The sequence below is a fragment of the Polypterus senegalus genome, chromosome 12 (assembly GCF_016835505.1).
Source record: "Polypterus senegalus isolate Bchr_013 chromosome 12, ASM1683550v1, whole genome shotgun sequence".
NCBI lineage: Eukaryota > Metazoa > Chordata > Cladistia > Polypteriformes > Polypteridae > Polypterus > Polypterus senegalus.
Window position 1 is genome coordinate 77,938,510 of NC_053165.1, and position 12,651 is coordinate 77,951,160.

Below are 12,651 nucleotides of genomic sequence, written 5' to 3' on the forward strand. Positions count from 1 at the left end.
TTCTTCTGGAACATTTTGTTGAATAAAATTTTGTACTCTTTTGTTATTACAATACATGGTCTGTGTGTGCCAGGGGTTTTCGGTGATTTCTCTCCCCTTTTGAGTTGCGTGTTTTTCTTTTCTTTTTTATCTTTTACCTCGTGTCACTCATAATGTGGATGTGTTGGGGGCTTCATTCAGGAGAGTACAGCAGGCACAGGTTATGATGAAGCTGACTAGCTAGCCCCTCGTCCTCTTCCAGCTGGAGAACTGAGAGGTGTCCCTCAGAAGAAAAGCCCAAAACTCCTGTCCCAACAGCCGGAAGTCGCCATTCATTCCTGGGCTCAGGTATCACACTTCAAAAGACCCCAAACTGCGGTCGAGTTCCACGACTCATTTGGCCGTTTTTTTATTAGTATTGCTGATAATAAACGGGGACCTCAGGGAGACCCCAACACTTTATGCTGCCGTGTCTCATTTTTCCCACATCCTATACGGTCTCTGTTGGCCACACGCCTGCACCCTGACCGCGGGTTAAGGGTAAAGTTTTTAGGTTTCTAGGCCTCACTGGAGCTCTACGGCCAAGTTTTTTGGACTAAATCGAAAGCCCACTTGCCCAAAAGTGGAAACCCGGTGCCCCTCCCCCACCCCAAGTGACGACCCGAGGGTCTGGGTGGGCTGAATGGCAGGCCAGGTTTGATCGGGCTGAGAGGATTTGAATAGCAAATGAAGCCTGAATGAGCTCCATGAACACAAACCATGGAATTGAATTAGGAACTTGTGAGCCAGGGGGTCGGGGGGGCTACAGAAATGGGTGGCAGTGAGGACGACTTTCCCTCCTGCCCTCCTTTGGAGGTATCCTCCCCACTCTTGGTGGGCTCTGGTTGCTCGTTTCCTTTTCTCGTTGGTAGCTGTGGCCTAAAAACGTTTTGTGCTTGGGGGGTCTTGAAGCCGAGACCCTTTGGCTTTCTCAAATTTCCTCAGAACTCACAATGAGGAGGAGCCACCTTGTCCATGCCTAGCTGCTTCAGTCCTGGGCTTCAGTCAGGCACGAGGCCTTAAGGTGGGGCACGCTGGACCAGAGGGTGGCACTGTGGCCCTGGTGGGCACTGCTGCTCTTCCTCTCATGCCACACTGAAGCAGAGAGGAGAATAAACGAAATCCGAGTGAAGTGAACCTCAGGCTACTGCTCAGTGGTGAAGATCCACTCAAGGGCACACCTGAAATCACTCCTTCCCTGTGACCTGCAACTGTCACCGTGCCGAGGCCGACAGGCTCTCAAAGGCGCTATAAAGTGCTGTGTTGTAGTTCAGCTGCAGATGCCAGATGTCCCTTTACTCCTCTTTACAGTTGGTGACACATTAGCAGTCATCTCACACTCTGACTTCTTCATATTCTCTTGGCGTCTTCTATCCAAGTACTCAGTGCCCGTGGTGCCAGCTTCTAAATTGAGCGCAGAACATTTGTCTTCCCTTTCCCTCAGACTTCATCAAAGCTTTGATTGATTTTTATGATGTATTGATTGCAGGATTTGTCACACTGCTGTGAATATGGCAGGTTTATCCTATTGGGGGGGGGGCTTATCGTATTATCGGTGTCACCTCCTAGTGGCCAAGGTGCTGAATGTCACTCTTCTTCACGGCCTCAGGGGTCTCATGTCCAGAAAACATAAGAGACGGGACCACCGATAGTCAATCTGGTCCCCGGGGAGGTCAGCTGGGCTGAAGGGTCACACGTCACTGAAGACCTACGGGGCTTAATGGGGGACACCAAACACGAGCCTTAGTACTTGAGCACCCCCTGCTGGTCCTGCTAAGCCACTTGAGATGTCAAAGATGGACAGAAGACAGACGGCTACCCAGGTAAGATGGAGGCAGAAGAAGAGGGAGAGTCAGGAGAAAACTGATGGAGAGAGGGAGGAGTGTCTATCTGTCTGTCTATCTGTCTGTCTGTCTATCTATCCATCCATCATAATGTTATCCATCAGCTGGCGAAAATGATTAAAATGACACACAAAATGGCAGCAAGCCAGTCGTCCTGCTGCTCTAAGGACTAACATGTGGACACGGGAAGGTGCGGAGTTGCTCAGTGCTGTCTTCCTTTCTTTTATATAGCGCCTTTCAATAAGGGCAAACATTTTAGCAGCTTCATTTTCTTTTTCTTTCTTTCTTAATACCAAAAACAACCAAAGACCAATAATGTCTCACAAAACCAACAGCTACCTAAGGTTCGCTTTTGCTCGATCGCTTTGTTGAATCAGAGATCTCTGATGTGGGATGCAGGGGTCTTCCATCTTAGATACCCTCAGGGCAGAACTGCAGAGGCCTAAAAGGCCTGCTTCTTGAGTTGGGGGCCCAGGCTGATTCTGAGATTTTATTTTTCAGGTTCTCATGAAGCGCCAGCCCTGAGGTTACTGCCAGCTTATTTAGGGCTGGGGGCCCTAAGAGCAAAACCATAAATGGATAAAATGCTTACTAAAGCACCACGGAGAGCAGCATATAAAAGAGCAAAATGGGGCGAGGCCTCAAAATGACCCACAAAACAGCCGGCCTGGCCTCACCCATGGCAGCCGGACCCCAAACTCTACACCTGCCCACGACATAGCTTAACACTTCATATATCAAAAAGGGAAAAGAAAACGATAAAACCTACGGCATGAGAAACGAGTCTGCAAAGTGTTTTTATTTAAAAAAAAAAAAAAAAAGGAATTTAATTGGAAACAAATCAAAAATGGCAAAAATAATCTGAACATGTGAACAGGCAATTGGGATTTGCCTAAATGTAACTCAAGGCACACAAATCCCAAAGCAAAAAAACACAAACTGAAACCACAAAACAGAAGCGCAAATCTGGAATCTGCAAACAAGAGACACGATAGAAAGAAAGAAAGAAAGACGTTTGGAGAGTCTTGGCCTTTCTTTCTTTCTTTCTTTCTTTCTTTCTTTCTTTCTTCAGATGCAACGTAAGCCTATTAAATTATTCAAATGGCACACGACAAGACTGAGCCCAATCATCCCCAGTCAGCCCACTTCTATGGTGGCCAATATGTGGCGAATGGAAGGGGGCGGAGTCTACGCGGCAGCCTGCCTATTCGCTCCTTGCCCTTGTCGGAGATTCATGTCTCGGCCCCGCCCACATCCTGCTTCTCCACTCCTCTTTGGCATCAGGCTTCTGTGCCTTTTAGTGGGTCTGGTGAGCGGGCAGACTGGCACAGAAAGACCAAGCAGGACGGCAAGAAAAGGGCTGCCACTGGGAAGGTGGAATCCATGAATCTTTTCTTTTCTTTGTCATTGTGACCCTCGCTGCCCTTCGGCTTTCACACTTCAAGTGTCCTTCACCTCACGTCTGGATTATGACAGTAGGAGTGAATTTCCATCAATAACACAGGAGCGTATCCATCTGTCCAATTTCTGTCTTTGCTTTCTGCCAGTGTGTATGCTGGCACTACTGGGCATCAACCCTGCATGCGCCCACACGTGTTCACGGAGGTGCTGCCTTCAAGTTTGTGTTTCGGGAGTGACCCCCACAAACATGGGCATAGGTGCTTGAATGGGTTGGGGTGGGGTGGGGGTCCGCTCCTGTGTGCCCCCCCCCAACATAATGACGATCAGTTAAGCAAGGTTTCCATTTCTCGACTGAACTTTAATTCTGATTTCCAAACAGGCAGGCAAGGAGTTAAATGGCACCGCTTAATAAAATGCAACTCCAGCGACCCTCACTCAGCGCCATTCGTCATCATCCTCGGGTGACAAGGAGGGCCGTCCACTCCTGGGGTCCTTACTGCGTGTTATGAATTAAAGTGCTTCATTTTAATGACACTTGCACAAGTGTGCTTTTTATGATATGGAACTTTATTGAGCTTCAAAACTAAAAGAAAAGCCCCCTTCAGTGCTATTTAGCGGGCCGATTTATTTATTTCATTTTGGTTAATGCTTTTACGCGACGCAGCCTGCCTGCTTTATCATTAAGTGATATTCATTCCAGATTGAAAAAATGGATTTGCATGAGGCACTTTAGAGAAGTAGAGCGGAGCAGAGGTGAGCGGCGGAAAACACATCTGCGAGGTGAGGGACGTAATATGGAGGAAGATGCAGCGACTGCTGCCTACGTGCCAGCACGTGACTATGTGGGATGCTGTCCAGGTGGGCCCGCACGTATTGGGGGGATGGCACAGGATGAAGGGCTGGCAGCAAGGTGGGCTGAGGGCAGGTGGGGTGCGCTGGTGGGAGCGAAAACGCTGTGGAGGACTGTATGACATTTCCAAGCCAAGCCAGCAGGTGGCACTGTAACTGGATTTGCTTTCACAAGTTGGTCAAAGGGCCAGCAGAAGCCACTAGAGGGAGGACAAGGTGACGAAGGTGCCACCTCAGCTCCTCCACTGCTAAACTGACAAGATCAGTGACGGCTGAAGGACCTCGTCTATGTGAGAAATCAGCACAAGAAACGAGAAAACCACAAAATAAAGAGGGTCTGCAGCAGCCAGCGGGGTCAACACTCGACACGGGCGCGCAACTCTTCATGTCACCAACCTGAAACGTTCAAACCTCAGCCGCTCACAGATGAAGTGGCACATAAGGACAACGAGAGTCAGGGGTGCCTGAAGGGACTGACGGGGAAAACGCTGTGGTGCCCCCTGCTGACCTGGTCAGACACAGACCCCCGCTGTCCTTGTGCTTGTGTCCATCACACGCGCCTCCCGGCGCCCTCTAGTGATGAGTCACCAATCAGAACGCAGAACACTGCAGAGAGCCCGCCCCCTCAGCTGTCATTCGTGAGCGTGTTTTAGGTGGGTGGGTCATGTGACCGACATAAAGAAAGAAATCAAAAGAGCAAAGACAAATCGGGTCTGGTGGCACAAGTGATCATTACGCTCACACTGGCATCACTTACTTATACGGGGGGGTCACGTTTTTCTTTTTTTATCTGCGTATTTATTTATTTGATTCCTCCCAGGCTATTCCTCCATGAGCTCCGCAGGCGACATCCGCTAGTGGGCCGCTCGGGTGGGGTGGGGGTCGCTCAGACATACGCGAGGTGGGACGGCGTGAGACGCTGACACCCCCCCCACACACACACACACACACACACAGCGATGGACCTTGGGGGGGGGGCACAAAGGGAATAATTGATTTCTGCTTCACCCCAAAGCCCCCAGTTTTGCCTAATTTCACTTTTTTGGCCACTTGAATGAAATGCTCAGTCTGTCAGTCTGTCTGTCTGTCCAGACTCAGAAAAACAACAAAAAAGAAGAAAAACAGTGGGATTCATGAGGAAAAGAAAGTGAGAAAATGGAGCTGACGATGTGGGGGCGGCAATTGAGTGCTTGAGAGAGACGGCGAGAGAGGAAGAAAATAAGAGAGTGAGAGCAAAAGAGAAAGAAAGAAATGAGCGAGGGGGATAGAAAGAGGGAGAGAAAAGAAAGGAAAGAGCAAGACAGAAAGAGAGAGAGAGAGAGAGAGATCGAGGAAGAGTGAGAGGAAAGAGTGCAGAAAATAGTGCGAGAAAAACAAACAATATGTGAGAGGAAGAAAAAGAGAGAGAGAAAGAAAGGAAGTGCAGGGCAAAGAGCGCCGGTGAGGGGGCAGAGGGGTGAGAATTTCATTGGGCAACGAGTGGGTGACCTTTCCAAATGTCCACCTTTGCGGGCGTTGAGACCCCATTGAGCTGAAAAAGATGAACCTGAGCCCCCCATGCCCACCCACCTCACCGTAGGCATCACAAGCATACAGAGCGTCTGCCAGTCAGGTGCTGCTCAAACGGAGGGCTGCCATCTGTTCTGCTGGCGGCGTCCCACGCTCTCGAGGGTCATCTGCAGCCCCAGGGTATATAGCGCCTTACAGCAGGAGGACACAGTGAGCCGCACAGCTCACTACTACACCCGACAACATCTATCCATCCGTCCACCTATTTTTTGAACCCTCTTCAGCCAACTGGCAGCTCATTGCGGCGGCATCAGGGGTGAGGCAGGCACAGCCCTGTAGGGGGCGCCAGTCCAAATCCAAAATCCAAGACAGTCCAGTTGCCCTTTGGCCGTCTCCCAGCTCAGCAGGCTTTGTGCTCCAAATACTTTCAATTCCTTCCAGATGACAAACTCTTTCAGGAAAATCCCAGATTCCGATACAAATTCCCAAAGCCTGCACTTCCAGCTCATCTGAAGGCCAGCAACAGAGCACAATGCCAGCGGATGAGGCTCCACTAACTCGGGTGGTCTGTGAGGGGTTATTTAAATAATAACAATTAGGATGGCACTTCTAGCAGCTTCACCAGCCTGAAACCGGCCTGCTGGGCTCAGAAGTCCCCCTAAGAGTCAAGCCGAGGACCCCCACGTAGTCCAATAAACAAATACTGGCACCGCGCCGCCACATGCCCACCGACCCGGCCACCTTTTGACCTTCCTGACATTTTGTTACCTTTAAGCCTCCAAATTTTGTCAAGCTGTGCAATCACTGAAATAAAACTTCAATCAGCAAACAATAAAGGAAAAGAAATAAAAAAAGCCTAAAATGGCTTAAAAAGCAAACGCCAAAGCCAACGCGCTTCACGCCGACAGCATTAGCCTTTCAGTTTCAAGTTTTTGCCAGCCAAGGCGCAGGTGCTCTTTTCATTTTCATCCCCCTTTGCCACCAAAGGCTCTTTTGTATTTATGGCTTGGCGCTCAGCTTCAGGCGCGAGTTCAGAGCTCACCAGCGTCCCGTCAAGTGGCGGCCCCCCGAACTCAGCGAAGCAGAAGGCATATCGAGCATCAGAGTGACCCCCCGAGGCCTCCCCGAATACTCTGAGCCCTGTGTTCTAAGACGGGCGTCTAGCACCCCCTGGCGTGTGCCGCTGTCACAGCAGGATGCCACCTTACACCTTCCAGGGTGATTTCTAGAGGTTTAGTGTGCTGCCTGCAGAGCGGGTGAGGTCTGGTGGGCAGCATCTGGGCAGAAGGCAATCCGTTCGCAAACCCACTGGCAGGACTTCTCTAGCTCTGGGCAGAATTGGGAAAATTCTAGAAGATGCTACTTAAACTCTGACTGCGTCACAAACATGCTAATTATCTCAAAGTGAGGGGGGCATTCTGGGAGATGGCGGAGAAACAAATCAAAAACCTTCACTTTTCAAGGAGGATTGATGTCCACCAGAATGGCTGAGCCGGGACATGAAGATAATTAAAGCACGGGCACAGGTGAGTGTAATGAACCCACCAAAGCAGTGCCATCTGGGCAGGCTGACACCCAACAGTACCATGACGCTCAGGCTCATGGGGCCCGGATGAGATTCAGTGCAGCCCCCTGAACCAAGTGTGCCATTGTACTCGCCACCCGAGTCTGAGATGCTGTGCCAGGATGACAATTTCTAGAAGCTCCATTTCTAGAGACTCCATGCCATGTTTTTCCCTGAACAATTTGTATAAACTGCTTAAGAAAAAAAATAATTCACTGCAAAGCACCCGTCCCAGCGAGGGGGCAAACATCGACCATGCGAGCAGATGGACAGTAAGCCGCCCGACATGTGCATCAGGCCGAGAGACAAGTGAGCTGTGAGGGGGAGAAGTAAATGAGCAGATGGCAACACACCCCAAAGACCGGGCAGGCACTGGGGTCACGAGATGTGGGGGGACCACCACCCACCTACGAGGAAATTTTCAGACGTCGTTCTACTTTCACCCACAGCTCACATTTTTGTCCACACTAGCCAACTGGCTATTCAGCTCCAAGTGGACTTCAAGAATATGTTTGATGCCCCAGAGCTGAAGTTTGGACCAGGGTTCAACAGCTGAGGCGGAGCTGGCGAGGCTCATGGGAAGGTTCTACCAATGGAGCGTCTGGTGCTCTCATGTAGACCATCAGCCCCTTGAAGAACACGAGATCAACCCTCACCTGCTCATGTCAGGATGTGAAGAGGCTACAGACAATCGCGCTGTGAGCGCAGACCTTGGCACACGGGATCAAATGGTGACATCGCTCACTGCAGGTAAGTCGGCATCACGGGCCATTGAGGAGATTCAAAGATGTGCCCTTAGATTACAGACTGTGAAAAGACCCCTCGCAGCACACGTACATCCGATGATATCCAAGATATCGAGCGTCAGGGACTCACATCGCTCTTCGGGGACGACACTGTCACAATGATTCACGTCTAGAGTATGAAGTACCTCGCTCGACAGGAGGTGGCCACCGTGTCAATTATCAGATACTCACATCACTCACTGGGGATGAGACGAGATCACAGACTGGTAACGAGTCACAACCATTTACATCTAAAGTATTAGCAACATTAAAAGCACCTCACTCTACGGGAGACGACCGTCGTATGACGTATCAAATTCATCACTCATCGAGGATGTGACAGACCACAGACTACCGAGGGGTCACAATCATCTGAGTACTAAATACAGAACAAGCAACTCGCTCTATACGAGACGGTCACGGTGTAACTCATCAGATACTCACATCACTCACTAGGGGTGAGACGAGATCACCCTAACCCTAACCCTAACCCTTCATGAGTCAGCACATTGTATGTCTAGAGTATTAACTCGCTCTACAAGACACAACTGTGGTATGAAGTATCGAACACTCACATCACTCACAGAGGATCACAGACTACTGCAGAGTCACAACGACTCACTTACGAGTATTAACTACAGAAGAATGACCTCACTCTACGGGAGACGACCGTCGTATGACGTGTCAAATTCATCACTCATCGAGGATGTGACAGACCACAGAACATGTATCAGTCATAACATTTTAGAGCTACATCATAAGTACCACACTCTAAATCAGATGACCGCCATATGATGTATGGAATTCATCACTCATCAGGGAGACGAGATCCCAGACTACCGAGGAGTCACCACCATCTTGAGTACCGACTACATTTAAAGCACCTCACCCTGCACAGCCTCACCACAGTATTAAATATCGAATACTCACATCACTCATCGGGAACGAGACAGTCACAGCGATTTACATGTAGAGTATCAGCTACAGAAGAAGCACCTCGCTCTGCAGGAGATGAAGTATCAAATACTCCCATCACTCACTGAGATCACAAACTACTGAGAAGTCACAGCGATTTATGTCTCGAGTACCAAATACAGAATAAGTACCTCACTCCACATGAGATGACCGTCGTATGACATGTTTAATACTCAAATGACTCATCGAGGATGAGACGAGATCACAAACTACCGAGGAGTCACAGCCATTTACGTCTAGAGTATGAACTATAGAATAATAAACACTTCACGCTACATGACGAGATCACGGTATCTCTAGATCTCTCTATATAGATAATCCAACATCTGTCCGTCTGTCCGTTTTTCAAGATAGAACTACTTCACGGATTTAGATCGGGTTTTTTTTTTTTTAATAATTTGCTGGAACATTGTGGTTCATTTTGCGACTTCTCTCATTGCGCTAAGTAACAGAGTTCGGTTGTGACAGCAATTTATTCGTGCGAATCTGAGAGACAGGGGGAGGGGGCCGGGCGGGGTCCTCCTCACTCACGTGCCAGTCTCAGGGCGTATCTTACCTCCATTTATCGAGCAAATGAGAGGACTACTTCACCGATTGACATCGAGGGTTTTTTCCTATAATTTGCTTGAACATTCCAGTTGATCCAGAGTCCGCTTACGGTACCGATTTATTTGTACAAGTCCAAGAGAGATGCAGCGGGCTGAGGGGAAGGGGCGGAGCCTTCCTCGCTCACTCACTCACGCGCCAGCCTCGGGGTGTTCCTCACCTCCGCTTAGCTAGCGAACGATAGAACTACTTCACTGATTTAGATCGTGTCGTTTTTTCCTATAATTTGGTGGAACATTCTGGTTGATTTTGCGACTTCTCTCATTGCGCTAAGTATCAGAATTTGCTTGCGGCACCGATTTATTTGTGCGAATCCGAGAAAGATGCAGCGGGCCGAGCCTTCCTCACTCATGCGCCGTGTTCCTTACCTCCATTTAGCGAGTGAACGATAGAACTACTTCACAGATTTAGATCATTTTGTTTTTTCCTATAATTTGCTAGAACATTCCGGCTGATTCTGCGACTTCTCTCATCGCTCTAAGAATCGTAGTTCACTTGCAGGAGTGATTTATTCGCACCAATCCGAGACAGAGTCTGCGGGCCGAGGGGAGGGGGGCGTGTGACGTCAGGAGTGGGGAGCCGGGCGGGACCCTCCTCGTTGTCCTGTTTCACTAAATCGTAGGCGGAGCAGCAGGGCACGGCTAGTGCCTTATAAAACAACAAAACCTCTGGCGTCCATTTGTGGCCGGGCGTAATGTTGTTTGACTTCCACAAGACGGCTGGAATATTAAATGAGCAAAGGCGATAAGACGCACAAAGAACGAGGAATGTGGGGGTCAGCATGTCCGGCGAACTGAGGTTCCTGAATACACAGCGTGCTCGACACCGATGGACTTGCTATTGCGCCTGTTGCACTACACCAGCAGGTAGCTGCGCTCCTAAACGATAAAATGGGATGAGTCAAGATCAGAGTCGCGTATTGGAGTACTAACTGCAGAATTAGTACGTCGAGAGGAGCACAGGCTAAAGGATCAAATACTCGCATCACTCATCAGAAACAAGACAAGGGCACAGACTCGCGAGGAGTCACGACGAGTATTCACGACATTCGAGCGCCTGACCGTACACGACACGATCTCAGCCGACTCATCAGGGATGAGGCGAGACCAGAGGCTGCCGAGGAGGAGAGGAGAGTATGAACTTCATTAAAATCATCTCACTCTACACGACACTCGTGTCACAAAATGAGATCGTAGGCACCGGAGGAGCTTCAGCGATCTTACGTTTAGAGTATAAAGTGCAGCACAAACGTCTCAGTCTCCATGAGACGACCACGGAGTAAAGCGCCAGATACTCGCATCACTCGTCGAGCTCAAGCGGAGACCACAGACCGCCGAGGAGTCACGTCGATTTACGTCTAAACCTCCTCGCTCTACACGACATCCCCGCGGTATAAAGTATCGAGTGCTTATATCGCCCATCAGGGATGAAACGAGATCACAGACCGCTGTGGAGTCGCAGCCAGCCGTCTTTAGGGCAGGGGCTTCAAAAAGGCACCAGACAGGACATGAGACCCCCGTGATATCGAGCTTGACGTGGCTCGTGGAGATTACGGAGTCTTAACTACAGCATAAACAGCTCACTCTACACGAGCTGACAGCAGTAGAACGTATCAAATACTCGCGTCACTCATCAAGGTCGAGATCACAGACCACTTAGAGGTCTCAAAGCTTCACGTCTGTGGCATCGACTGCAAATGAAAAAAATGAAATCCCCCAGGCTCTACGTGAGACGAGCTGTCCATCTCACAAACTGACGATGTGATAGTCCTGACAGCGGGCACCCTGTCCACCACCCCGTCGGGTATTGTCGCCCGGCTACAGGGCTTAGAGCAATGACGCTGAAGATGCATCTCCTTACCTTGGGCAGAGGGGGCGATGTTGCTCAGCGCAATCACAAAACTCCACAGTATCCAGAGTGCCAGGGCCATCCTGTGGGTGCGGTCGGGTCTCGGCGTCCTCACCATGGCAAAGTCGAGTCGATCCACCAGACTCCTCCGTCTACAGTTAACAGGATATCTGGAGCCTAGGAGGAAGAACAAGAGCAAGAGGAAGAGTCACCAAGGGGCCATCACAACAACTTGCACTTCATTCAAGCGAGAGAGCAAAATTCAACCAGTTTGTTTGACCTAAAATGTCATGAGACTTCAGTGTCATCAAATGAAGTGTCCCCGAGACCCCACGGAATAGTCAAACTGAAAACTCTGCTTCTCGGAGAACATTAAGAGTACCATCGGAATAATGGGAATCCTGATCTCTGAGCCCAAACCAACGTGATGACTGAGACGTCATTTACAGCACACGAGTGGTTGACAATCTCCATAACGCATGTCATCCATTTGAGCTCCGTTCGTCATCTCAGTTTAGATTCCATTTGTCATAGTAAAGACCCCGGCCCACTGGGCCACCCCGACGTCTATCCTGTTATCTCTGAGTTTAACCCTCTTGAAGCCTTGTTTGAAATGTCAGCCCCTCTTGTTAACAGGCATTGAATACCCAAGGAAGGCGCTTATCGGGGCACTGCCCTCTAGTGGCGGCGCGTATGAACTGCACACTTCTGGCCCTCGATCCGCTGGCCAAACTGTACAGTTGTTGTTAACCCTGCAGATTTCATTTTATTAGAAATCGTGTCTGTTGGTACTCACGGAGACCCACTCAGCGTTTTATATAGTGCCTTTCATAGTGAAGCACCTGTCAGAATGTCCTAACTCACTCTGTATTTCATATCTGGCTTTCACTGCAGTGACATGTTGCGTGTTGATTAGCACAAGCAAGTCCAACTTTCACTGCACTCTGTACTTGCGACAGCTGATTTTATAGCGCCTTTCACCTCTCTCTCACTAATCCTGCCACCAGAGGGCAGCACTCTGTTGCATGGTGCTCAGCATGTGTTACTCAGAGATCCCCCAGGCTCTGTACACGTGACAGTCAGGACCCCCTAAACCTGTAATTGGCTGGCTGGCTGAATGATGTGAGACCCCCCCTCCATGTGGCTGAAGTGTGTGTGAGTCATCTGGGCGTAAACCAGCTGGGCATGCTGGGGTGCCCTGCCTCTGCAGACCAACACCCCTAAACTTTGAGCTCATTTTCCTGTCCTCCTC

General features: G+C 49.7%; 1 protein-coding gene across 7 annotated transcripts in view; it reads right to left on the minus strand.

The window, feature by feature from the left end:
* adgrl1a (adhesion G protein-coupled receptor L1a) overlaps positions 1-12,651 on the minus strand; it is a 294,832-nt gene that overhangs the window by 174,695 nt on the left and 107,486 nt on the right. For all 7 annotated transcript variants that reach the window (XM_039772475.1, XM_039772479.1, XM_039772478.1 and 4 more), the window contains one exon: positions 11,412-11,576. In XM_039772475.1, the coding sequence (XP_039628409.1) occupies positions 11,412-11,517 (106 nt within the window). In that variant the 5' untranslated portion in view covers positions 11,518-11,576. The remainder of the gene's footprint in view (positions 1-11,411; positions 11,577-12,651) is intronic.